Source organism: Tamandua tetradactyla, chromosome 8 (genome assembly GCF_023851605.1).
Source record: "Tamandua tetradactyla isolate mTamTet1 chromosome 8, mTamTet1.pri, whole genome shotgun sequence".
NCBI lineage: Eukaryota > Metazoa > Chordata > Mammalia > Pilosa > Myrmecophagidae > Tamandua > Tamandua tetradactyla.
Genome location: NC_135334.1, coordinates 122,585,228 through 122,611,834, shown reverse-complemented (window position 1 = coordinate 122,611,834; position 26,607 = coordinate 122,585,228). Strand labels below are relative to the sequence as shown.

At 40.0% G+C, this 26,607-nt stretch overlaps 1 protein-coding gene and 1 long non-coding RNA gene across 24 annotated transcripts in view; one reads left to right on the top strand and one right to left on the bottom strand.

The window, feature by feature from the left end:
- Positions 1-26,607, top strand: part of PHF21A (PHD finger protein 21A) — a 289,223-nt gene that overhangs the window by 254,667 nt on the left and 7,949 nt on the right. For 16 of the 22 annotated variants that reach the window (XM_077114531.1, XM_077114528.1, XM_077114525.1 and 13 more), the window contains 8 exons: positions 4,320-4,571; positions 5,727-5,816; positions 9,628-9,921; positions 14,740-14,838; positions 17,553-17,604; positions 18,403-18,482; positions 18,941-19,001; positions 21,551-21,714. In XM_077114531.1, the coding sequence (XP_076970646.1) occupies positions 4,320-4,571; positions 5,727-5,816; positions 9,628-9,921; positions 14,740-14,838; positions 17,553-17,604; positions 18,403-18,482; positions 18,941-19,001; positions 21,551-21,714 (1,092 nt within the window). Of the gene's footprint in view, positions 1-158; positions 311-4,319; positions 4,572-5,726; positions 5,817-9,627; positions 9,922-14,739; positions 14,839-17,552; positions 17,605-18,402; positions 18,483-18,940; positions 19,002-21,550; positions 21,715-26,607 lie in introns of all 22 variants that reach the window. The other 6 variants (XM_077114535.1, XM_077114537.1, XM_077114520.1 and 3 more) reach the window with 3 other exon arrangements.
- On the bottom strand, positions 864-4,428 carry LOC143644920 (uncharacterized). Of its 2 annotated transcripts, none has more exons than XR_013156967.1 (3): positions 4,363-4,428; positions 3,616-3,989; positions 864-1,154 (listed from the first exon to the last, which is right to left on the bottom strand). It is a non-coding gene; the product is annotated as an uncharacterized LOC143644920 (long non-coding RNA). The 2 variants fall into 2 exon arrangements; XR_013156968.1 differs by having other exon boundaries at positions 4,300-4,419.

Genomic DNA, 26,607 nt, shown 5'->3' with positions numbered 1-26,607 from the left:
GGCCTTGACAGATGAATGAGGTTTCAGTGATGGGCAGAGGGGGGAGAGCCCCTCCCCATTCATCATTCAGGGAAGCGCAGAACTCAGATTGCCAGGGAAGGGGTGGTTATTTTAAGTATTTTCTCTGATTTGTGTAAGTTGGAATGTTTCTTGAACAGAAAGTTTCCATGGATTGAGAGAAAAACTCCTACATACCAGGCAACGGTGAATTCTACTGCAACCCTTCCATGCAAACACTTTGTAATCTGTTGAAAACAGTGTGAACAAACGTATGATGTCAAAAGAATAAATGGATTCCTGGGAATAGCAAGTAAGCTGATGTGACTAAAGTATGGATTTCATGAAACAATAAAGAGGAAAATAAGGCCAGAAAGGCAGAATGAGGCTAGCTTGTGGAAGCACTCCAATGCATGCCAAAACTTTGGTGTTTTGGGATTTTTGTTGTGGTGGTGATTGTTTTGAAAGTCAGAGGGGAGTCATTAAAGGTTCATGGGGACAAGAACAAATGGGAAGCTGAATATGGCACATATTCTATATGTAACTTCAGAAAGGAGGAACTGTTAAGTAGCAATCAGAGGCTGCTGGGAAATGCTAGGAGGAGAAAGTTGTTTGTTTGTTTTTTGTACATGGGCAGGCACCAGGAAGCAAACCCGGGTCTCCAGCATGGCAGGCAAGAACTCTGCCGCCGCCATCGCACCGCCCGAGAAAGTTTTTTACACTGTGTGATAAGCATGTACCAAGCATAGACAAATCCATGGGGAAGTCCTGTATGGGAGATGGTCCACTTTCCCGTACTTAGTTTACTCCAACTCATGTACTTTTTCCAGTCTACAGAAAAAATGAAATAGAACAGTAATACCCTTCAACAATCCTCTTGTTTTTAATGATGTGTAAAACAAATGTAAGGAAGAGTACAATTAATAACCAAATTAAAACTAAACAGAGAATGAACACTTGGAAGCAAGAAGGGAGTTTCTTTTTGTGGCTGTCTGAGTGTACAACAGTGACTTGTGGTTCAAAATTAAACATAACAATACAAATAGATGTGAAGGTTAATTGAGTCCACAATAACAATCTCTTTTGAGTACTGATTTGTACATTGGAGTCCATCTGTTTTAATGTCAATGCTTCATGCTTTGCAGGTAAACAATAACCTAGTAAAACAATAAATAGAAATGATTTTGCTAGTAGGATTTCTTGCCATGGATTCTGCATTAACTTCTGGGTCATGAAAATTGGGTTTTGCCAAACTTAAAGAATCCCTTCATGAAACTGTGGGCAAACTGCTACCTTCTCTTGAAGGACAGTGTCAACTAACCAAAGACTAATCAGCTTCCATAAAAATTCTTTTCTTTTTTTTTTTCCTTTCTGTGTCTTCTCTTCTTCCTGCCAGAGCAGTTCAGAAGTTTTCATTAGTCTTTGTTTTCAAAGTTCTAGATTACCTTTGTCATTTGAACTCCAATCTCTAAGAATTTGGTTTATTTTCCCTAATACTTGGAATAAAATAAACACCCAATCAGAAGTAAAATCTAAGCAATTCCTGTTTCCTGGTATCAATAAATAGTTAATAAATATATTTTTCAAAAGGTTTTCGTTGAAGTATGTAGTATGTAATAGTTAGGGTCAGGTGTCAGCTTGGCCAGGTGATGGTGCCCAGTTGTTCTGTTGCTGTGGACTTAAAATATCAGCTTGTGAAGTTCTTCTATGGCTGATTACATCTGCAGTTTGCTAAGGGGTGTGCCTTCCACAATGAGTGACATTTAATTTAATTAGCTGGAGGCTTTAAAAGAGAGAGGTCAGAAGAGAGCTCATCCCAGGAAATGGTGAATTCTACTGCACCCCTTCCATGTAAAAATCTGCTGAAAGCAGTATGAACAAACGTATAACGTCAAAAGAATAAATGCATGCCTGAAAATAGCAGGTAGGCTGATGTGGCTGAAGTATGGATTTCATGAAACAATAAAGCCAGGAGAGGCCAGCAGACGTCACCCTCTGCCTTCCCATGTACAGAGAAACGCAGATGAAAGCTAACTGCTTTTCCTCCGAGGAACTTTAAATTTGTAACTAAATAAATCCCCTTATTAAAAATCAATCTGTCTCTGCTCTGTTGCATTCCTGCAGCTTTAGCAAACTAAAACATATTACTAGGTCCTGTACCTGTTATACTGTACTAAAAGTTATATGGTTGCTAGAATAGTAATGAAATTAGCCACAGCCAAGAATTTATCAAGTAGGATAAAAATACCAAACTAAGATATGAACAAACTTGTTAGGTTTCAGTGTTTTTTAAGTCTTGTGGTTAATGGTGAGTGTATAATTCAGGTGTGTTTGAGATTTTACTGTTTTCTAGAATTATCACTTTAGGGTTATTCAAAATATTGATAATGATCTACCTGAACCAAAGAAGTTTCAAACAAAATTACGTAGACCTCTTTTAAAATAATAACAACACGCACAACTGTTTTCGAAATCTATTATCACTGAGTTCTGCTAACTAGAGTTCTACTTTCTCAACCCGACGTGGCAGCAGGAGTAAATGCCATCTGGTGTGACTGCTCATCACTTCAAAAGTTCTTCGTATTTAAATGTTTTAAGTTGAAAGACAGGGCTTATAATATATTGTTTAAAAAACACTTATTAAAAAGAGCCAGTAATGTAAAGTCAGTCCTTGCTACTGAACTAACATTAATATTTTTAATGATAAGTAGCATTTAGCTATTATTTGGTTTTCATCACACTGATAGAAAGTAGATAATCCACTACCCCCAAATTAAATAAGTATCAGCATTTAAATTTTACTCCCATTTCATTTTTGAGGAGGCAAGTGGAAAAAGCCACTTTTGTGTTGTTGCCTTTCAGAAGAAGCAGCAAAAATTCAGGTGATTTAAGTTATGGACATTTTAGTTATGGACATAAGTATTGCTGATTAGGCTGTGATGGGATAGATGAGGCCAGGTCATTAAAGTTTTTGGTTAAAAGAAAAATGAAAAAAGTTGTTAAAAGATTAGATAGTAAAAGCACTTGTTTAAGTCAGAAAATGGAAATAATTAATTGCTTAGAACCACATGCAGGTATTTACCATAGAAAATGAAACAGAAATTCACAATAGAAGTTGTTCACATCTGCTTCAGGAAGAGTAGGGTGCTTTTCACTAGTCTGGAGCAGTACGTCCAGTAGAACTTTTTACAGTGTTGGAAATGTTCTGTATCTCTGCTGTCCAACTTCGCAGCCACTGGCCACATATGACTATTTAGCGTTGAAACATGGCTAGTGCAACTGAGGAACTGAAGTTTTAATTTTATTTTGTTTTAGTTAAATTGAAATAGCCACATGTGGCTAGAGGCTATCAAATTGGACATTGCAAATATAGAGTTAGAAGAAAAAGATAGGCATAGCATCAGAATCAGACCTGACAAATTGGACCTGGTAAATTTTCATGCTTCTAAAATGCCTGTCTTGAGTAATTGTATCATGTAGGTGTATATTCCATGGAACAGTGTTGCTGTTATTTTCTTGTTTTGTAACTGACTCCTTTAATTGTTCTGGTAAAAAGTCTAGAAAAATGCAGCATTAGAGCCATAGTAGCACTTACGGAGTACCATTCAGTCCTTTTACCTCAGTTCATCCTCTCATCTGTAAGGCTCTCTGAAACTCCCATGTTCGTTTCCACTTTGTCAGGTTTTACTGGATCTTTGATTACTTCTCTGACTCATACAGGAACTGATATTTACTAAAGTAGTTGTTTAATGTGTTTCATTACTTTGAGCTTGGAATTTGCTGCTGCTGAGGCAGTGGTGGTTTAATCCTCACATGAGTTTCTCTTCCTCCTCTCCAGGGTGATATTCACAAAATGAAAAGACACTGTCCCATTACCCCAGCCTTTGTGTTATGGGAGGCAGATAACCAGAATTAAGGGGCAGCTTTCTTCACGGTGATGAAGTTATAGCATGTAAGGTAGAGATGAGGTATACCTCATGGGTATGCAACTCCTATAAGGGTTTTTAATTGAGAGAAAGCAAAGAATCAGAAGCAGCAGAAGAAAAAGGTATATACATATTATATTCTGTATCTGTGAACCCACCCCCGTTCATTGTTGGAAACCCTGTGCCCATACTGATCTGCAGTTATTAGGGAAGTTGAATTTGAGAACTCGAGCAAACTAGGGATTATCTTCCCCTATAGTGAGAAGTGTGCTGCATATATAGAAGAAAAGTTGTTATATGGAGAAGCCTGTTGATTAGAGCAGTGTGGCTTTGTATCCTTCTGGGGTTGATAGTCTATTCTTCAATGTCCTAATACCTGTTCTCCATGTCTCTTAGAAGACTGTAACTACAGCTTCTATGATTACCACAAAGACACTACCTCTCGTCTTGAAAGCAGCAACTGCGACCATGCCTGCCTCTGTTGTGGGCCAGAGACCTACCATCGCCATGGTGACTGCCATCAACAGTCAGAAGGCTGTGCTCAATGCTGACGTGCAGAGCACACCGGTCAACCTCCAGACATCTAATAAGGTCACTGGGCCTGGGGCAGAGGCTGTCCAAATTGTGGCAAAAAACACAGTCACTCTGGTAAGCTGGCAGCTGCTGTTTGTGTGTGAGAGAGTTTAGGGTATGCATTTTAGAGTACATCCATTTAGGCCCCTGCTGGATTTCTCAGCCTCCATCATTCTTCTACCATGCCAAATTCCCCTTTGGTGCTGATAAGGGCTCTAATAACTACAAAGGTGTCCTGATACCAAGGACCACAGCTCATTCAGTGTTACTTAAGGTCAAAGCATGACTTGGCTGTAGAGGAAAAATGTCTTTCATGGAGGCATGCACACTGTTTCATTTATCTTTCCCTCCATCATGTCCATAGTCTTCCCTGTAGAGCTTGAGTGCTTAAACTTTCTTATGCTATATTACTGCTTTGGGGAAAACTTCCTGCTAAATTCTTTAATTCACTATCCCTTTAAACTGGTCACACCTGAGGTGTACTAGAGTTGATTGGGCACTTTAAAAATACTCAAAACATTCACAAGGTGAGTGTCAGTGTCCAAGGTCTGTCAGAAAATAAAGATCCCTTGAAGGAGAGAATACTTGAACAAAATTTGTTCGTGAGATTTCGTGGTAAAGCCATTTAGGAACCAATGGTCTCAGAAGCTTGGAGGAAATATACCCAAATTTTTGGTTTAAAATTCTGTTCTTAAAATGGCAGCTAAGAGCCCTTGGTGGCTTTTGAATGATGCCCAGTGATGAGTGAAACCAGAAAGTAATAAAGTGAAGCATTACCGCTTACCCAGGAATTCTTAGAGAAGCTACCAGATAACTCGGCCATATGTTAAGAGAGGAAATTTTCTACTGGAATAAAACTGTTCACTGTTAGATAAAGCTCTTATATCAGGAAGAAGCCCATTTGACCAGGGAGCAAGTTTGATTTTACTTTGGATTCAGTCTTGACTCTTAAAATGTGTAAGTACAAGAGTTCTCAAATGTCAGTGTAAATTGCCAGGATTTCTGAACCTGCTATGTTCCAGCTTGTGTGTGAGAAAACAGATATGTGGTTGGTTCACTTTACTTTATAGGCAATCAGCTGGGAGAGTGAAAAAATGTCTTGATAGTAGAAAGTATTGTCTGATCCCCAGAAGATAGCGATGGTGAAAATATCTTAGGAATACCTGACTTTGGTTGTCAACAACTGGTTGTCCTCTCTAGTTTATTTACCCCCCCCCCCCTTTTTTTTAGCAGGTTCAGGCAACACCTCCTCAACCCATTAAAGTACCACAGTTTATCCCTCCTCCCAGACTCACTCCGCGTCCAAACTTTCTTCCACAGGTGAGTAAACCAGTGATGAGCCCAGTGATGGGTCAGGTGTGGCAAAATCCTCCTGAGCCTTTATCTGAGGAGGCTTTAACGGGGCTTGTCAGCACAGCAGTATTCAGCTGCTACTTGGCTAAGAATCTTGGCTGCTGATTTGCATACTATGAAGAAGTTTAGTGTTGTTAATAATGACCAAAGGCAATAGCAGGAGGAAGTGGGAGAAAAGGGAAAGTACCTAGATTTAAAACAATTGAGATAACACCTTTACAAACTTTATAACGTTAACCCCTGAAAGGATTTAGCCAAAACCTGCCTGGTAGTGGGAAAAGAATGCAGTGACCTCTATTTTTATTTCTTTTTATATACCAAAGAGTAGGGAAAGAAACAGCAGCCAAAGTAGGCAATAGAAACCTTTCAGTTCTACTTTGGAATATCATGGGCATCATATTTAAGTTCAAAGCTTTGCCTACAATAAATGTTTAAGCTGAGCATCTACACAGTGGACTTCCAACCTTGGCCCACGAAGTCTGACTTTCCTACATTGCTCTGAGGATATTCTTCCAGTATTTATTCAGAACTCACCATTCTCATGGCGTATTATCAGTATTGCCCTAGTCTGACCTTGGTGATTGACATAGCCTGGTAGAATGACTGGGAGTTCCTAACTGTTTTCACAGGTTTTAGGTGAAAAGAGAAGAAAGAGGCATTTTGTGGTCAGTGGCATAAGTAATGATTGAACAGTTCTGTTGGGCAGTGGTGACATGAGCTAAGATGATTTCAAGTATTCATCAGCTAAATCCTTAATAAATGCCTTCTGTTTATTAGACTGTGCTAAGCATTGTGGAGATGCCAGGCAGTTCTCTGCCCTCAGAGAGCTTCAGGTCTGGTGGGAGTTTCAGACACATAGACAAACATTTATTAGTATCCTTTATAGGAAGTACAGGGTAGGGTAGCCTGAGAACACATAGGGGGAACATGCAGTTCAGTCTTAAGAGTACTAGAGAGTGTTTCCTTGAAAAGTTGACACCCACTCTGAGACCTAAAGTCCTTGTAAAGTTATCCTGACAGAATTTGGGGTAAGAATAAAAATGTTCCAGGCAGAAGGCAGAGCATATATGCAGGTCCAGGGCAGAGAGACTCATATAAGCTTAAGTATGCCAAGGAGATTTGCTGTGGCTGAGCACAGAGGGCCCTGTGGCTGACTCAGACTAAAGATGAGGCTGAAGAGGCCTAATGGGGCCAGAGCCTGTGGAGCATTGTAGGCTACATTTAGGAATTTGGACCTTATTCTAAAATCCATAGGTATCCATTAAAAAGTTTTCAAACAGATACTGGACTTGATCAGATTTATGTTTTAGAAAAATCCCTCTTGCCACTATGTGCAGAACAGATTGCAGGATAGATTGGAGCTAGTCAAGACTGTGAGCATGAAGACCAGTTAGGACACTGTCAGTGGCATTAATAGCTAATGTCTGGAGAATCTTGCTATGTGCTAAGTACCATGCTAGGTACTTATCTCATTTGACCAACTAACAACAACCCTGTGAAGGTAGTAGGCATTACTCTGTTGTAGATAAGGAATCTAAGGCTTAGTCCATATTTTTCAAGTGGTTGATCATGACCAGTTAGTAGGTTATAAAATAAATTTAGTGGATTGTAACCAGAGTTTTTAAATAAAATAAGACATGTTAGAATACAAAGCACATAAGTAGAAGCATACCTCGTTTTATTATGCTTTGATTTATTGCGCTTCGCAGATTTTGGGTTTTTTTTTTTTTTAACAAATTGAAGTTTTGTGGCAATCCTGTATTGAGCAACTCTTATCAGTGCCATTTTTCCAACAGCATGTACTCGCTGTGTGTCTTTGCAGATCATTTTAATTGAAGTAGATACATTGTTTTTTTTTTTTTTAGACATAAGGCTATTTATTGCACATTAACAGACCACAGTATAGTATAAACATAACTTTTATAGGCACTGGGAAACAAAAGATCCTCTGTGCCTCACTTTTTTGTGATCTTTGCTTTGTTGTGGTGGTGTGGAACCGAACCTGCAAAATCTCCAAGGTATACCTGTATTGTTTCATGAATTTTTTGTTTTATAGAGATATAAATATATGTCTATTTGTAAGTACTGGCTACCAGGTGAAATATGTTTTCTACTATGCGTCTGCAGCACCCACCACATGTCTTCTTAGATTCAGCTGAACATTCAGACTCACAAGACCGTCATGGGCTATACTTGGTACCCGTCTTCTTAGAATGATAATAGAATGGAAGCCACATCTTGGCACTGGGCAGCATCAGACATTCCTCTTCAAGGGGCATCCCTACAGCAGCCCCTATAGCAGTCTGGACAGCTGTTCAAATAGAAGATATCAAAGTATGCAGACATCAAATATTGAGGGCAAGGAGATGCAGTCTTTATCGGGTGGGTACAAGAACCACCCTAGCATAGAAGTCTTCTGTCCTACAGGAACCAGTACATCTTGTAACAGTTTCATAGGCCTAACTTTCGAGGTCCCTGCCAGGGAAATGCCCAGTTACAAGAGTCACCCCACTCAAATCCCATCAAGTGATTCTAGTTTTCCCAGCCCCGATTTGATTTACTCAATGAGGGGTCATTTTTACCATAAGCAATGTTGCTTGGTAACATCTTAACATTCTTACCCTTATTACGTTTCCAGGGAAACAGCTAGAGAGTTTACTGAAGGTCAAATCCTCATGCTTAAGGAAAAAGGATTTTGCCCACAGGGTCATAGTCAAGAAAGTTTGGAAAATACTGGCTTAAAGAGACCAGATAAGTTGCCTGAGGTTACATAGTTAGTGGTAAAAGCTCAGGATTTGAGCCCAGCCAGGCAAGGCTGACCCTATATTTCTGACCACAATTTTCTACCACTGTTTCAGTAAAGCAAACATAAACTAGTAGCAGTAAGGATAGAAAGAAGTTCAGAGATTTACATAGTAATTAGGAAATTGAGGTATGAAGTCAATGATAATTGTCAAGTTTATTTAGTGAGAAAAGGCCATTTACTGAGGAAAGGATTAGGTGGGGAAGAGAGAAGAAGGATTAGATGGAGGAAGAAATTATGAGTTTTAGATAAGTTCATTTTGAACTTCTTGTGAGTTATCTGAACAGAGATGTCTAACATGCAGGTGAGCAGGTGATCTTAGAATTGAAGAAATGTACCTATCCTAGAGGTGCTTGTGTGAGATCTGCAGTGCATAGGTGGTGGTTGAAGCCACGGGTTGCGTGAGCTTCCAGGAAGAGCAAGAACATGGGGAAGACCAGGCATTCCAGGACAAAGTCCTGAAAACACCCACATTTAGGGTTGGGCAGAGGAAGAGAAAGCCTGCAAAGAAGACTGAGAAAAGGGACTCGGAGGGCCAGCAATGGGGTGAATGGGAGCCGTGGATATGAGGAAATTTAGAGTGTGAGTTAAGGCCATTAGCAGCAAGATCACTATGCTGGGCACAAGTCCTGGGTGGGGCCAGTTCCTGCATCAGGCAGTGTGTCCAGTTCTTTGACCTCAGCCTGGAGGAGCAGAGGGAGCTGATTGTTTAGAATGAGAAAAAATGTTTCTAGGGAAGCATCTGGACTCTTTTAGGAGCCAGTAAGTTTTGTTTTATAAGATTATATATCCTGAGATCTTTAGAATTAATACTACCAAAATGAATATTAATGAATTAATATTCATTAATAAATATATTGATAAACATGTTAAGTACATTTCACATGTGTAGGAAGATTTAGCATTGTCTTAGACTTATAGGACTTAAGAAGTTTCTTTAAGTAATACAGTAATTGTTCTCTCTTTCCCCCATAGGTTCGACCCAAGCCTGTGGCACAGAATAACATTCCTATTGCCCCAGCACCTCCTCCCATGCTTGCAGCTCCTCAGCTTATCCAGAGGCCTGTCATGCTGACCAAGTTCACTCCCACGACCCTCCCCACATCCCAGAATTCCATCCACCCTGTCCGTGTCGTCAATGGGCAGACTGCAACCATAGCCAAAACGTTCCCCATGGCCCAGCTCACCAGCATTGTGATAGCTACTCCAGGGACCAGACTCGCTGGACCTCAGACTGTACAGCTTAGCAAGCCAAGCCTTGAAAAGCAGGTACAGGAAGAGAGTGCGCCTGCTTTGGGCAGTAGCCTTGCCATTGAGCATATGGCTCCTGGGCTGTCTCTGAATACATCTTCTCAGGGCCGCTTCACCCCAACACCATTGTCAGTAACCTGTTGCTTATCATGTGGTAATTCACCCATAATGCAAAAGGGCCATTCTTACTAAAAAAGATTTCTTGGATCGCTTTTCCCAGCCTCATAGATGTTGTTTCAGGTTGCTGTGTGAGTGAGCGCCCCCTGCTGGTTCCGCCCGTGTGCTCACAACAGGCTCTGTTGGGCAGTCCGGGGGCACATTGGGGGCAGAAGGGCCGAGACAGACATCCTCTGGGAAAGTCAGGAAGAAGGAACGAACCAGGGAAAGGAATTTTACTTCAGAACTTTTCCTTTCCATTCCTAGGAGAGATAATAAAGATCTAACCCCCAAATTAAGGTTGTAAAAACGTATTCTTGTAGCTCTGAAGGATGCAGATGTTTTAGCTCAAATATTAAAACCCTTCATTTATATGTTTCAGAGTCAGATTGCCTCTTAAAAAAAACATAGCTAGAGAAATAACTTCCAAAAATGCTAAGGGTCCGATGGCAGGAAAACCTGTAAAGCATCAAAATGAACGTATAGGCAGTCCCCTTTTCCTGTGGAAGACTGGTGGCGAGAAGGAAGTATTCCGCATACACACGCACACACAAAAGCACCGATGCCTCTTTTAAAAGGCTTAAAAAGTCATTGACCTCTCCCTAACTACTAAGGCCCTAGTCCTCATTCATCTGAAAACAGCTCTGGTGAGCCTGAATCTTCTACTTCTGGATGGCTGGCCATGATTCAGAGGCTGGCCAGATGCTGAAGAGTGAGAAGGCTCCCTGCTTCTCTGGCCTTCTTGAACGAAGGAACCTTGTGCACAGAACACTAGGCCCTCTTTCCTGGGCCGCTCGTAAAGGCAGCAGACCTTTCTCTTGAAGAAACTGGGGTATGAAAGTTTTGTTCTTGGATTACACCAGAGAACACATATTTCTGTGTTCCTGAGGAAGCTGCTCACATCCTAGGAGATGCTTTGAGGAGCATTCAGAAATAAATCCACACATATTTTACATCAGAAGTTTTAAAAATTTTTAACAGCAGAACCTAAATATTAAAATATTGAAAGTAAGGTGGTACAACAGTGGCTCAGTGGCAGAATTCTCGCCTGCCATGCTGGAGACCTGGGTTCAATTCCTGGAGCCTGCCCATGCCAAAATATATATGTATAGAAAGTAAAATGTGCTCAGTCTTAGGATTTTGGATGGGGGCAACTTTGGAGGTGAGGTGCCCTCATGCCCTGTGCTGGCCCTTGAAGAATCTTTGATGAGCATTAGTGTTCCAAAGGATGTGATTTCAAAATACTATTTTAGATTACTAAATATTATTCTTCCTCATTGGCACTTTTCTGAGATATTTTTAGGAGACAGAAATTTTTTTTCAGTCTCATTTTACTTTTTTTCTGATTACAAAGGCAATACATGTTCATTGTTTTTAAAAAAATGAATGTTACAGAAATATGTATTGTAGAAAGTGCACTCCCCATGATCTGTGAAGAAAGTAAACTCCCCCATAATTTTACCCCTAAGAGTTATTTGCTATTAACAGTTTATAGTATTTTCTTCCAGATATTTTCTATGCGCATACAAAACACATTTTTAAAACAAAAAATCAAGCAATATATTATTTTGTAGCTTGCTTTTTCTCCAGTTAATAGATCTTGAACATCTTTCCATACCCCTGCCTTGTATATATTTATAGAGCTTTTTATTTTAATTGTAATACTGCAAAAGGGCACCCATAGACAGGCCACGGTGGCGCAGTGGCAGAGTTCTCGCCTGCCATGCCGGAGACCTGGGTTCATTTCCCAGTGCCTGCCCATGCAAAAAACAAAAAGGGCACCCACAAATAGTTGAAAAGTTTAAAAAGAATTATTTTATAGCAATAAATTCCATGGTTTCTTTTCTTGTCAGTCAAGTAGAGGAACCCAAACATCATTTTCATTTGACAGGCCACCTGACATTATAGTCTTACAGGTTCTAAGCTCAGGGATTCCCTTTGGACTTCATTTTCAGAATTCTCTTTCTGCAGATCTTTCTACTGAGCTTTTTTTCTCTTTTGTCTTTCATTCCTAATACATTTATGGCTCTTAATATCTCTCATAGCTGAGTAAGGGTGAAGCAATATAAATATTTAGCCATGGAAGTACCACTTACAACCTGCTCATAGACTTAATCAAAATCTGTCTCCAACATTCTTCATATGGCTAGGCTAGGTGGCTTCCTTTCTGCCCTCTGTTTTTTCCTTGAGAGTGATAATTTCATTCATCGAATAACAGTGTATTGTGAAGCACCACCTGCTTTGCTCATGTGGTATCTGTATGCAAGGGTGGATAAATCAAAGCCTTTACCCTCAGGGAGACCCTTCTCTGGTGCATTTGAAGCAGTCTCTGAGGCTCTGCCTCCAGGGAAGGAAGCAGGGCAAGTTTTGTAGGTTCATGTTGACCTCTATCTAGTAGCCTCTTTTCTCTTCTCTGGTTGTTTCTTAACGGGTTCTAGAATTCCAAAAAAGCTGATTCTGCCACTTTTTGTCAGCTTACTGGTTCCTTCACCTGAAAGACTGATCCTTGGAGCTCTCTGCTCTACAATTTCCATGACATTATTCTTCCATCCTAATTTTTGTTTGGTTTATTTAAGTGGCTTAAGACAACAAATATTTATTATCTTACACAGTTTCTGAGCATCAGGAATCAGGTTGCAGCTTAGCTGGATGGTGCTGACTTCAGGTCTTTCATCAGTTTGCAGTCAAACTGGTTTGCCAGTGCTGACATTTCAGGGCTCAACTGGGGCTGGATAATGCAGTGAGTTCCAAGCCCGGTCATGTGGTTTTGACAGGGCTCAGTTCCTCACTAACTGTTGGCCACCGCATGGCCCTTCCATAGTGCTGCTCATCACGTGGGAGATGGCTTCCCCCAGAGCGATAGAAGAGAGCAGAGTACCACTCTGATGTGTTGATGTAGCTTTTGATTGTTTTTCCATAGTGCTGCTCATCACGTGGGAGATGGCTTCCCCCAGAGCGATAGAAGAGAGCAGAGTACCACTCTGATGTGTTGATGTAGCTTTTGATTGTTTTTTGATATTCTTTATCTAACACTATGATACTTGTATTCTTCTTGCTTGAGATAAATTTGAACCCTTTGTAATTCCTTCGTGGAGAGGAGTTAGTTCCTTACTGAGCCTTAGAGATGGAAGTAAGAGACTCCAACGGGCTTCACACATTCCAGGAATGAAGCAGGGAACTCCCTGCTATTGACCCTTTCTTCTTCCTCTTTGCCCCTTACACTTTTCTCTTATCACATCAAAGAACAGTGAAAATCAGCTCTCTGACATAGCCTGGACCTTAAAAATTGGTCATTATAAACTGCTTTTCCATTGTATTCCTTTTAAGATGTGTTAGGTGGTTTGTTTTATGGATCCATTTTGGTTAAAAATTACGTGTGTGTGTGTGGGGGGGGGTGGCAGAGAAGGGACTTCAGTGCCTTGTCCGGTAGATCATATTCCGTAACCAGAAGATCAAAGTCAGCTCTTTGTTGAGTGCCTTGCTCTGTGTGAGGCACTGTACTAAGCACAGAGGGATGCAAAAAGGTGTAAAACAACCCTTACTTTCAAATAACTTAGCGTATAAGAGAGGAAACATGACATGGTGGCTATTAAAAGTGACAAGGCAGCGTTTGTGACAGATGAAGCACTCTCGCGGTAAGTGTCCCGGCGCTGATGAGGCGGATGCACACCCTTTCCTCATCTGATAATATGAAAGCAGGTGAAGATGTGCAAGTGGTCAAGAAAGAGAGTGAAAGATCTGTGCAATTGTATTCATTTTTTAGCTCTAGTAAGATAAATTACAGCATGATGATGTTTGAGAACTTTTAATGCCCTAAAGTAGGACTGAAGTCTTTGATTTGGCTCTTTTCCATTAATTTAATTACTTGTTGCTACATGGAAAGACCATTAATATCCTTGAATTTTTTTTTAATTTGAAAATGAAATTAGCTTTACAGTTTTATATCTACTTTTCTAATGTCACTTCAGTATTTCCAGGGGTCTTCATAAAATGAATTAGCTATCGGGCCATGGTGAGAATAGGAATGCCAGCCTAATCTACCAGTTTGCTAGATAATCACATCTGATTGATACTGGTGTTTCTTTTGTATGGATAGATGCTTTTGGAGTGAGGGGCTGGGGAAAATTAGGATGTCACCTTTTGCAAAATGGCCCTTCCTTGGCAATTGTGTCTCTCCTCTGGTGGGTGACAGTCATGTTTAAATATCCCCAGTGAGGATACTTGTGCAGCATCTCTTAGATTATGAAGATCATTCAGATCTTCACCTCACTGTGAGCCAAGCTCAACCCATATATAGCAATAGTGGGCTTGCTTCTGGGAAACTGCCCCCGCATTCTGAAATACATTGAAATCAGTGAGAGCAGTCTTCAGACTTCAAATGAAGCTTCAAGTGAAGCAAACTTCATTTGTGTACCTAGGAATTAAAATATGAGTTTTTTACTTTTTTTTTGTATAATTTAGGCTGTTGTATTTATAGGTTCATATTTGTTCCATTTATGGCTTTATACTTTTCCTCTCCTTTCCCCCCAAAAATGAAATCCATAATAGCTCGTTGTTTAAAATGTTCTCAATTTGAGTATGTTCTCCTTTTCTTTCTTGTTGGCTACAATTAAACTGTTGTTTTCATTCTTTTAATAAAAAGATGGATTCTGAATTTTTCTTTTGATTTTCCTCTTCTAGGCAATCAAATCCCACGCAGAAACAGAGGAGAAACAAACAGAAAGCCGCACTATCACCCCACCTGCTGCACCCAAACCAAAACGGGAAGAGAACCCTCAGGTAGGCCTGCCCCTCCACAGGCATTCTTAGTCTGTGGTGTGTGGTTTATTGTCACACACCAAGAGAATCACTTGTTTTCTGAATTACTTGTTTTTCCTTGGCCCCTCAAAGCCTTTTCTAGTACATGCTTATCCTTCAGTAATGTTACTGTCATGTCAGATTGGCATAGGACAGATTTCTTAGAGTGTATAGAGTCTGTGAGGGCCATGAGCTGGTATACAAGCATTTTGGTTGTTTCAGAAGAAAAGCTGTGAAACAGTATTGTTCACAGACATATTACAGATTTGAAATGTAAGATTAGTGATCATTTTCACAACTGTCCCATTGCATTCCTAATGATTGTTACATTCTGTTTGTCTCTGCCAAATGTTTCTAAGGTGTCTGTTTCTTTCAGCTAATGTCTATTTATGTTATCGATTATAGTTGTTAAGTATGCATTTTTTAAATTACTATTTTATTGCATTAGCTCCCCAAATCCCCAGTGAATCAGTAGCTCAAAAGTAGTTCATTGAAGCATAAAAGTAGGGATGAAAATAGTAACATCTGTACAACAACTGAAGATAAGCCTTGTAAATCTAAATAGCAAACAAGGCTCTTGTACAAATATAAAATGTGAATCTGTCCTTAGACAAGAGAATTTTTGAGTGTGCTGCTTTTGCACAAGCGGCTATAAAAGAAAAATGTGGATCAGTGCTATGATGATGAATATCTGATAGTTGAATTTTATTAGCCCAGTAATCCATTTCCCTCTATCCCTAGTGCATTCTGTGTAATGAAACCATGTCAAATAGTGGCAGGAAGCCATCTGAGCTTCATGTCAAATTTTTTTGAGCAGTGATTTATTGAGCCAGTCCAGGTTTTTTCTAAAACAAGTACAAAATAGAATTCTTTCTGAGATGACGTGGATTAATGTTTAATTTTATCTGCAAAAAAGAGACCAGACTTTGAACCAAAAGCAAGTACTAGTCACACAAATTGTAAAGAAACTTGTAACACCATCCACAAAATGAATGGCAAGTATTATGCTTGAAGGAAGAAAAATAGAGCAAGTATTAGCAAAATTTACTCGTGAAAAGAAACAGAAGTATCTCATATCTTTTTCATACGGTGTGGCTAAGCAAGTACTATCATATGACTTAACACATATTTCACTTTATAGTTGAGCAGAACCACTGCTCTAAAGAGAGCAGATTAGCTCTTGGCACATGTGTGATACATATTTGAGGGAAAGTACATTTCTGTTTATCGCTGAAAAGGTAAATAGAGGAGGGTTTTTGTTGTTGTTTTTTTCATTTAATAATTATTTTGTGAACCTGATCTAGACCGGCAAATACAAATTGTGGGTGAGTGGCCAAGAAGGGTGCTATTACTTGATTAAAAGAGGATACATCTGAATGTCAGTCCACACACTGCTTTATTGACAGAAAGCGGTTTATGGTCAGCCTTCTGATCTTAAACTTAGAAGGAATAATGAAAATTAGAACTGTAGGTAATTAGCAACCATGAAATGCGTACCATTTCATTGTGCAGTATAGAAAATGGGCAGTGAGCCTAAGAATGCTTTTCCTTCCTGAAATACTCTGATTCTCAAGAGATAGGAGCCCACCTAAGTTTTTGAAATAAGTGATAAAATTAAAACATTTGTTTAGGACCATGAAAGATATTTCTGTGTTCTCAGGTGGCTTGCTCAAGAGATTTATCTTCATAAACCACTTAGTATCTTGAATAGCCTGAACCTGTATCACTTTTGGCCAAAATTTCATAATACTTAATTTTGAGGATGAGATGTCAGGATCTTTAAAGACCAAACTGTGGTATGAATAACTCTGTGGGAGAGTGTCACCTAACAATCGATGGTGTTCTTTATTCATCATAGAAAGAAACTGATGATATATAATTTGGCTTATTTAAAAAACACATGCAGATTATATATGTAGAACGAAATGATCAAAAGTTAGGAATGTTTGCATTTGTTTGGTGTTTTTTGGTATTTAAAAAAAAATTTTTTAATTTTTAAAAAAAATAAATAATAATAAAACAAAGCAAAACACATGCAGTAGTACAGTAGAAAATGAAGACAAACTTTCCAGACCACTGCAACCAAAGAGCAAATAGGAATCAATCTGCTGCTCTCTCCATCTTGAAGTATCTAACCTTCCAGCTTTGAGATGTGGTATTCTAATCAGCCTGCCTTCTGATGGAGGCCTCAGAATTGTCTTCAGAGAGAAACCACTCCATAATTTCTACTTCCGTGTTTGACTGAAAAATCATAATATCAAGTAGAACCTCCTGGCACCATTTTCAAAAATCATTTAGCTTTGAGTTGGCATTGATTAATCAGTAGTAGTAAAAATTGACAAAACCCTGGTCAGTACAAGAGAAGAACTCGTCCATAGCGTATAAGAGCTTTGTTATATGGAATGTTCTCTCTAACCCTCTGCATGTTTTTAGAGTATGAAATCCTTTTTCCTTTACGAAGATTTTTCTGAAAACTTTTATAATTGAAGATACTGATTTCTGTCATTGAATAAGTTGAAGACTAGGCCACAGTGGTTCTCTTTTGGTCCCTCTTAAACTGGAAGGCTTCCATAGTGGTTCCATTGCTGCTGAGAGTGGTAGATGCCTGCTCTCTGAGTCTGACTAGGAATGTGCACTTGATTGGCTTTGTGTTAACCCAAACTGAAGTCTATTCCTCTTTTGTTTCTCTGGCACAGAAACTTGCCTTCATGGTGTCTCTGGGGTTGGTGACACATGACCATCTAGAAGGTAAGTGAAGGTATTCATGTTGCTGCCTTGCTTCTGGCCCAGAGTTTTGTTCCTGAAATTGGCTCTTGACTGTATTCTTAGAATAGAAAATTGGAATACAAATAGAGTGTGATTCAACCAGCATGGACTTTTATTTCCTTCAGAGGGAAAATGGCCTTCCCTCTGTGTAACACCTGGACCCTCCCCTTCCTGTCAGTGTCCACACTACTGTCCTGGGGACAACTCTCCAGCTCCCTGGATTAAGGTCACTGCTGTTCACTTAGAGGAACTTTTTTTCTCCTGACAGCATAAAGTAGCAACTGTCCCTTATAATGACATCTGACAAAACCTTGTCTATACTTTTCAGTCATGCTAGGTTATAAGAATCTAAAGAATAATTACAAAAGTGTACCTCTCCTTGTTATTTAATTTAAGAATGGTGAACTTTGGTCACTTAGTCTAGGTTTATGGATAAAGCTCTACACACCATTGTGTGCGATGATCTGAAAAGGCAGGACAGCTTATTTGCAAGTGCTGCTTATTGTTAAGTTCTTGCTCACAGAGAGCCACACTTTGGGACAGTGTGGTCTTGCTTTCTGAAAGGTGAGAGTAGATCGTCCTCCATACTCATTTCCAGCTCTGTACTTGCCTCTGCCTTGTCTGCCTAAGGATGCAGTGAAACGCAGTGAAACACAGTGTTTGCCTTCTGCTCCCCATTTCTGATTTGTCATGGGAAAACCAGTAGATAAACAAAGAAGTTAAGTGTTTTTTTAGTTTCTCCATACCTCTCTTCTAATCCGAACCTTCTCCTTTCCTAAGAAATCCAAAGCAAGAGGCAAGAGCGGAAAAGGAGAACGACAGCAAATCCAGTATACAGTGGAGCCGTCTTTGAGCCAGAGGTATTCCTGGCCAGCGCTTTTCCCTCCCTCATTGTCCCAGTTTTATTTTGTGACTTGACTAGTACCTCCCATCTGAAAACCTGCTTAAGAGCAGCACCCTAATTGCACTTGGCCAGCTTTGTGAGGTGATGGATTTTTCTCTGCTTATCACATCTCATTTTTATCCACTGCTTTCCCCTTAGTTTTTTTTCTAAGTTTGACCAGAAGCAAACCTACCTTAAAATTTTAATTTATCCTGATTTCATTACACCTGTTATCTGAAGCAGAGGTGGACCAATCTGGAATATTCTGAGAGCCAAGTTATATAATAAAATCCTTTAGCACTGAGACCTTGGGGTGGTTAGCACTTAACTAGTTGGCATGTTGACAGTCATGCTGTGCTTGGTCTTTAGCTTGTGCCAGTGTTAGTAGTAGCCATGCCATGCAATTAGTCACCTTCCATTCTTCAATTCTCAAAGCGTAAGAAGAGTGCAGTCACATACCTGAACAGCACAATGCATCCTGGGACCCGCAAGAGAGGTGAGTACTTTATTGTATCGCTTCCTTGCTGTTGCTTTTGCTCACTGTGTTGTTTCTTCTTCCACCCATTTCCCATTGTCCTAAGTGCTGTCTAACTCCTGTATCCCTTGAAATAGTTTTGTTGTTGTTCTCAGAAGAAAGTGAGGCTTCTTATTAAAGTTCTGCATGCTGAATCAAAAGCTGACTTTCCTAGGATTCTGGCAAAGCTGACTCAGGGGAATGGCTTAATGCAGCATTTCTGCCCCAAGCCTCCCAGGCCATCCATGAAGAGCATAGTGTATAGAACACCATGTAAGAGGCAGCATATTGGCCTCCTTAAGCGGAACAGAATACCAAGGTATTCTTAATAGTGTCCACACCATCCTCCTGCCAGCAAGGCCAGAGCACAAGGCTAAGTTGCTGTAAGCTGTAGACTTCCCAGGAAGAGGAGAAGTAGGTACACAGTGAATTTGGAATCTCTGAGAAGAGGGCCTCTCCAGATAAGGAAAAGAAGGGCACTGTCAAACAGGTTCCCCAAAGCAGAAATTCCTAAACAGCTCCATTCCCATATTTCCAACCTCTCCATGGCCATTCCACTTTCCTCTTAGAGCAGAAAAAATAACAGTAAAAGCAGCAATAGCAGCAACATCTCTCACCATGCAGGTCTGAATAGTTCTTAATAGCTCAGGGTTTGAGTTCATGAACAAGGTACTAAAATTGCTCTTTGCTGTCAGCAGTACACCCCAAGGTCCGTTTCTCCCCATGATAACGTGTCCCTGAATCTAAGGCTAAGAAGGTTGCAGAATGAGTGTAGAAGCATACTAATTTTTGTGTATGCACATACCATCTCGGCTACAGGAACCTTGGGAGGTCATCCAGACCCTTTGTCTGCCTTAGGCAGGACTACAACTATACTGTCACCACTTCTTCCTTGACAAAGAGAATGTACCCACTGTTAGTGACCCATTCTAATGTTTCTTCAGCCCTGTCCTTCAAGTGACTAAAAATATTTATATGGGAATCCTTAAGTTATTGCTTCATATTGATTCCTGGACCACAGTAACCTGTGCCATGGTTTTTTTGTTGTTGTTTTGTTGATTTCAGCAGTTTTTTTAGTGTGCTCTGATGCAGTTCTCAGAATGGAGCCCTCAGCCAGAGGCCACAGTTAATTGGCCTGCTAGTGGGCAGTAACTGCTAAGAGTACAGGGCTTAAATGAGCCAGAAAGACCTTGGCATCTCTTGTCAAGGTCAAAGGATAAAAGCCTGCATTCACAATGCCTCGGATGTGCCTTCTGTGAGTAGACAAAGAGCATTCGCCTTCTGCCTCCCCTTCCAGCAGCACTGAGTCCCTACAAAAGGCAGACCAAGAAGAGCTGCCTTTGTACTTTAGGCGTTGCCAGTTTTACACAGATAGGTAATATTTGTATAATGTGTGGCAAAATCATGACTCTTGTGCTTAATCCTAATATAAATTATAGTAGTTGGCAAAGCCATGATCCTATGTACCACTCACCATTGCTTGTAGACAATTTTGTACCTCTCTGGTTTTTTCCCCCTTTGCTATGCTGAAAATGCCCTCTGATCGCTCACAGCTTAGAATCCGTGTCCTTGACCCTTAAAGGACAAGGACCATGACTCTGTTGTAAAGCAGGAGTGGTGAGCCGAGACTCCGTGCACCCCTCAGGTCCTCTGTAGCCAGGGGTTTGACTGAATGTGCTCTTGCTCATGCCAGGTCTCTCAGCAGTGGTGCTGGCGACATGCTTTTCCTGAGACTTCAAAACAGTTGCAGTATTTAGACATATAGTTCACCAGAACGTTTATGATGTAAAGTAGGGGCAACCACTCTGAATCACCTGGGGTGGGTACTGAGCCTCGGTAAATGTGATAAATTCATTATCAAATACAGACATCTTTTTAGCTCTCAGTTTCTGGTTATTCCCAGACCTTTTTCTCTCACTAGATTTATCAGCAATGGGCAAGAATAATTAACTTGAGTTTTGCCTCTTTCCTTTGTCTCTTTTCACCCTGGCAAGAATGACAATGACCAAAAGGCAAGAAAGAAAAAGAAAAGCAGAAATCCTAAATAAATCAGTTTATGGGGACTGAGAATCATTGATATTATTGAAAGAATGATGGTAGCAGCGAAACCTTAGAGAACAATGCATCAAAAATATAAGAGAATAAAATAAACTCTTAGTCCTGGCCTTGATTCCCATTGTGCCTTGGCGTCTTGGTTCGCTAACTAGAAACTGTGTGTTGTGATAGTCCAGGAACTTCACTGCAGTCTGCACAAGGCAAGGCCCTTTAACATAATCCAGCACCTGCTGTCCTTCTCCAAGACTCACTAGTCCCCCCCTTCTTTTGAGATCCATGTAGATGTTTCTAATGACATTTAAATCTTTGCTTCTCTACCTCTCTTTGGAACTGTTATATTAACCTTCTGTCTGCTACCTCACTTCCTTTTCCATGCTAGCCAATGAGGAACACTGGCCAAAGGTATGTGAGATCATTTTTCCACCTTTCTTTCCCTCCCCCTTTTTTCCCTTTTGTTCCCTTCTCTTGGTATATAGGTCGTCCTCCAAAATACAATGCAGTGCTGGGGTTTGGAGCCCTTACCCCAACATCCCCCCCATCCAGTCATCCTGACTCCCCTGAAAATGAAAAGACAGAGACCACATTCACTTTCCCTGCACCTGTTCAGCCTGTGTCCCTGCCCAGCCCCACCTCCACAGACGTAAGTAACTTGGGAAAAGCTCATTTTCTTTCTGAGAGCTTAAATTGGGGAAAACCATTATCATTTGTTGTCTCCTTACCAACTTGCATCACATTGACTAATTCTGGAATAGCGATAATCACTACATGGCGAAATATCCCTACACTTTTGTGCCATGTAAGGCAGCATACTTCAGGCATTCCTAGTTCTTCCATATCCTTGAGAATCATAATAAATGTAACATCAGGAAGTTCAATCAGTTTTCAGAGTCTGAAATTGATGTGCTGTGAATGAGTTCTCTGAAAGCGGGATGGGGTGGGAAATTCAGTTCATATAATTGTGAGGTATGCAAAGTTTCTATTATCGGTGTTTTGGGGGTGGGGAAAAGGAACAAGGCATATGTTCCCCTAGCAGCCCTCATTTCCTACTTCACATAGAATTCAAGAACTAGAAGTCTTTTCTTTAAAGCAACATTTTTTAGGAGAGTTCATCAGAATAGGTTCCTGAAAAGCATCAAGTAACCCTTCACCCAGAGGCTGCAGGAGTGTGCACTGGTGCTCTAAGTTTCCAAATGAGCAGAAACACGACTGTGATAGCTTCCCATTCAGTCATGAATTTAACAAGTACCCGCTGAGCACTGCTCTGCAGCGTAGGCACCATGCTTAAGGCTGGAGACATAGCAGGGGACAAAACCACCTCTGCCCTCAGGGCACTTATGTTCCCTGCGAAGAGGTAGCTGGAAAACAAATGGATACATAATAGATCAGGTAGTGATAAGTGTTGTGAAGAAAAATGAAATAGAATAAGGACATACGGAGTTATGGCAGGTTAGAATTTTATGAAGAGTGATGAGAAAAAGACTCTCTGATTGGAAGTGAAGGAGTGAACCCTGGGAGTTTCTGGGGAAACAGTGTTCCATACAGAAGGAACAGCAGTGCAGAGGCCTAAGATGGAGTGTGCGTGGCATATCGGAAGAAAAGCAAGAAAGAGTGCCTGGATTGCTGGGAAAGAGCGAGCGGGCGAGAGAAGAAGAAGAGCTGGTGGGGCCGGTTGTGCAGGGCCTTGTGGCTTTCACTCTGAGTGAAATGGGAGACTAGTGGAGAGTTATGAGTAGGAGGTAATATAATTTTCTTCAGCTTTTATTTTGAAAACTTTGAAATGTCCAGAAAAATTTCAATAATGGTACAAAGAACAAAGGTATACCCTTCACATTTTGTTTAAAGTCACCAGTCTTTAACATTTTGCCACATATGCTTCCCCCTTCCATGTGCATAAACACTCACACCACACACAGACACGTGCATTTTTTTGCTGAAACAATTGAGAGGAAGTTACAGACATCATGAATCTTACCCCCAAACACTTAAAACCTTAGGGTGTCTCTACTCAGAACAAGGACATTTTCCTTTATCACCACAATGGAGTTATCAAATTGAGGAAACTTGACACTAATATAGTATTAATATACAATAGAGAGTTCCTTTTCAGATTTCTCCAGTTGTCCCAATACTGACCTTTGTGGCATTATTTTTTTCTGCTCCAGGATCCAATCCAAGATCACCCCTGGGAGTTACTGTCATGGTATTGTGTTTAGTCTCCTTTACTCTGGAGCAGTTTTTCAGCCTTTCTTTGTCTTTTATTGATATTTTTAAAAACAGCCCAGACTCAGCAGGCAGATTTCTTGCCTGCCATGCCAGAGACCCGGGTTCAGTTCCCGGTGCCTGCACATGCAAAAAAAAAAAAAAAACCCAGGAAGCTGTGTGGTATGTCCTTCCATTTGGATTTAATGATTGTTTCTTGAAGACTAGGTTTGGGGTATGTGTTTTTTATAGACCACTAAATAAGTGAGGGAGCCCTTCTCAGTGCATCACAACAGGAGGTACATGGTATCCACTGGGGGTGCTGTGAACTCTCATCTATTGTTCACAGTGGTTTCTCTCAAATGTCTCCACTTGTAAAGATGCTGTTTTCCTCTGGTGGAGATAGCTTTGAGTCTGTTTAAGTATCCACCTCCCCAACAAACTGTTACTCAGTGTTTTTAGCATCCTTTGGTGATTCCTTACTACATATATTGCTTTTAAGATATTTTCAAAATCATTTGGGTCTCTAAAAAGGATCAGCATGAATGTTCAATAAGGTTGATTGTAAAGGATCAGAAATGGATAGGGCAGCACTGTGTAATGGTAGCACAATACGTAAGTGTGAGTCACAAAGCTGAGTGTGAGTATAGTTGAAAGAGGAAGGCTAGGGTTGTGTGTATCACCAGAGGAAAAACTAGAGGATAAAAATGGGGACCATATAAAGTGGACAGTGACGGTAGTTACGTGAACTAGGACAAATGTCTATCACTGTTACAAGGTGGTAATAATAGTGTAATAAATGGGGGAAAAGCGGTATAGTTCACAGTAAACATTGTAATATTCTTTCATTAATTATAACAAAGGCAGTATTCCAAAGCTAAATATCAATAATAGGGGGATATAAGAGGTATGAGTTTTTTTTGTTTGTTTGCTTGTGTTTTCAGAAGGAATGAGCATGTTTCTCATTGTGGTGGTGAATGCATAATTATGTGATTATACCAAGAGCCATTGATTGTGCACTTATTGACATTGTTTAGAATAGAATAAAATTATTTAAATAAAAAATTTTAAAAAGCAATGTGATTAGGGGAAAAAAAAGGATCGCTGTGTCTGATACAAGAAGACAAGACTAGAGGAGGATAGGATGGAAGCAGGACGACCATAGGAGACTGTTGCAGTCATAAAGGCAAGAGAAGATGTTGGCTTGGCCTAATAGAATGGTAGCATTGGAGATGGAAAAAAGCGATGGAGCCTGAATTTATTCTGAAGAGTGAGCAGGATTGGACATGAGTTGTGGTAAAAAGAGAAGAGTCAAGGATGAATCCAAAGTTTTTGACCTAAACAACTAGAAGGATGAAGTTGCCATAGGCTGAAAAGTAAGGGGAGGAGGGTGAATACAAGAGGGGCAGGTTTGAGGAGGAGATCCTTAGGTTTGAAAGTATGTGTCCCATTTCTCTTGTCAGTTACAGAGCTTGTTTTTGACTATCTTCAGATAAAATGTCCTTTGGGCTTGAAGATCCTCAGAACTTACTGTTTATGGCCTTACCTCTCTGCAAAGAGCAAAAGAATACATTTGAACATTCTGATTTACATTCCAGAAGAAATAAAGGAAGTGTTACCTTTGGAGAACCAGGGTCATAGAAGAGTTGTGTTCTCTGGGAGGTTGTCTTTCTTGGACATAGCTGGTGGCTGCAGACTCAGCATTGCTCTAAAGATTCAGAATTGAGTCCTGCTTTCTGATTTTTTGGCATTAGTAATTGGTACAGGTTTTCTGACTTCACCTGTCCTATTAATGAGCACCTAGAGTCCCTTTCGGATATCTTGCTGGCTGTTACCAAAGAATTGTCCCAACTTTTCCTCAGTTAAAGCATGGCTGAAAGGATTGCCAGCTCATGGGCTTCTTGATAGAGGTCTCCCTCCAAAGTAGTACACAGAAGCCAGGGAAGATGGTTTTGTATTTTTGCACATGAGTCTCTTTCCTAAATAAGATAATTTTTGTTTTTTTATTTTTGGTTGAAGGAATTTATGGTTTTCTGTGAGACTGAACCGAAAGGATCCACTCAGATCAAATCACAAACTAAAAGCTTCATCAGGTTTCGTCTTAAAATGCAAACATTGTTCTTTTCAGAAATCTAAAGATAAAAGAAAGCTTTTCTGAAATCACTAAATATGTTCAGAACCTTTTAAGTAAAACCCAGTGGAATAGGTTTTTTAAAAAGATAATTGACTTCTACTTTTATAGTCTCCCAACAGTGGCAGTGATTAAAATCAACACTCAGGGCTCTGAATGTTTGCTGCTGGGTAGCATAAGCCCCAGCAACATTAATTAAACAATAACGGCATTTCCAGGGGATCAGTAACCATCTAGTAGTTGGTAATTCAAGACCCAGCCAGACACTAATCCTCAGGATGCACCTTGTTGCCACCATCATATTTTTATGAGAAGGGAAGATAAGTTGACATTACAAAAAAATTTAGCAAATGATGAAGTTGACATAGCCCAATCAAGGTGTTCCAGCAAATATGTGTCCTCAGTTCCTAGCAAGGAATCATGGGTCAGTTGTCTTTCAACTTACCGTTTGATTTATGGTAATAATTTGATCAGTCATTAAAGCCTCAGTCTTTGACTTGGTGCAATATCTCCTTGGGACTTTCTCTGCTCTCTTTAGGCAAAGAACCAATTCTGTATGGAAGAAATATTTTTGGCATTTTATATTCATTTCCATGGGTAGCAGTTCTCAAAGTGTGATCTGGAGGTCCCTGAGACTCTTTCAGGGTCCATAAAATTAAAAAAATGCATTTGCCATTTTCATGCTCCTTCTCTTAACAGTTAAGAGTAGAGGTTTTCAGAAACCATGTGACATATGATGGTGTCATTACCCTGACAGCTAATGGAATGTGTGTGCTTGTGTGTTCTTGTGTTTTAAAAATTTCTGGCATACTATTTTTATAACTTCCTGTGAATCTATAATTATTTCAAAATAAAAAATTTTAAAATATCGTAAATATCAGTAGATAATAAGTCACATAAACAAAAGCTCTTTGGGGTCCTCAGTAATTTTTAAGAGTGTAAAAGGGTCCAGACCCCATAAAGACTATGAACTGCTGCTATAAGATAGTAAATAGGATAGGGATTTTTAAATTTCCTTTAGAAATTTGAAATAAATTATTTAGCCTTTTTTATCTACGCTCTACCTTCCCTTTCTTGATGTTCTCCTTTCTCAGGAGCAATGAAAAGTGAGTAGAACTCTGTTTACCCTACCAAATCCCTCCGGATAAGATGTCTAATTTGCCTCATTTATGTCATATAGCTCGTGTAAAATGAGCTCTGAAA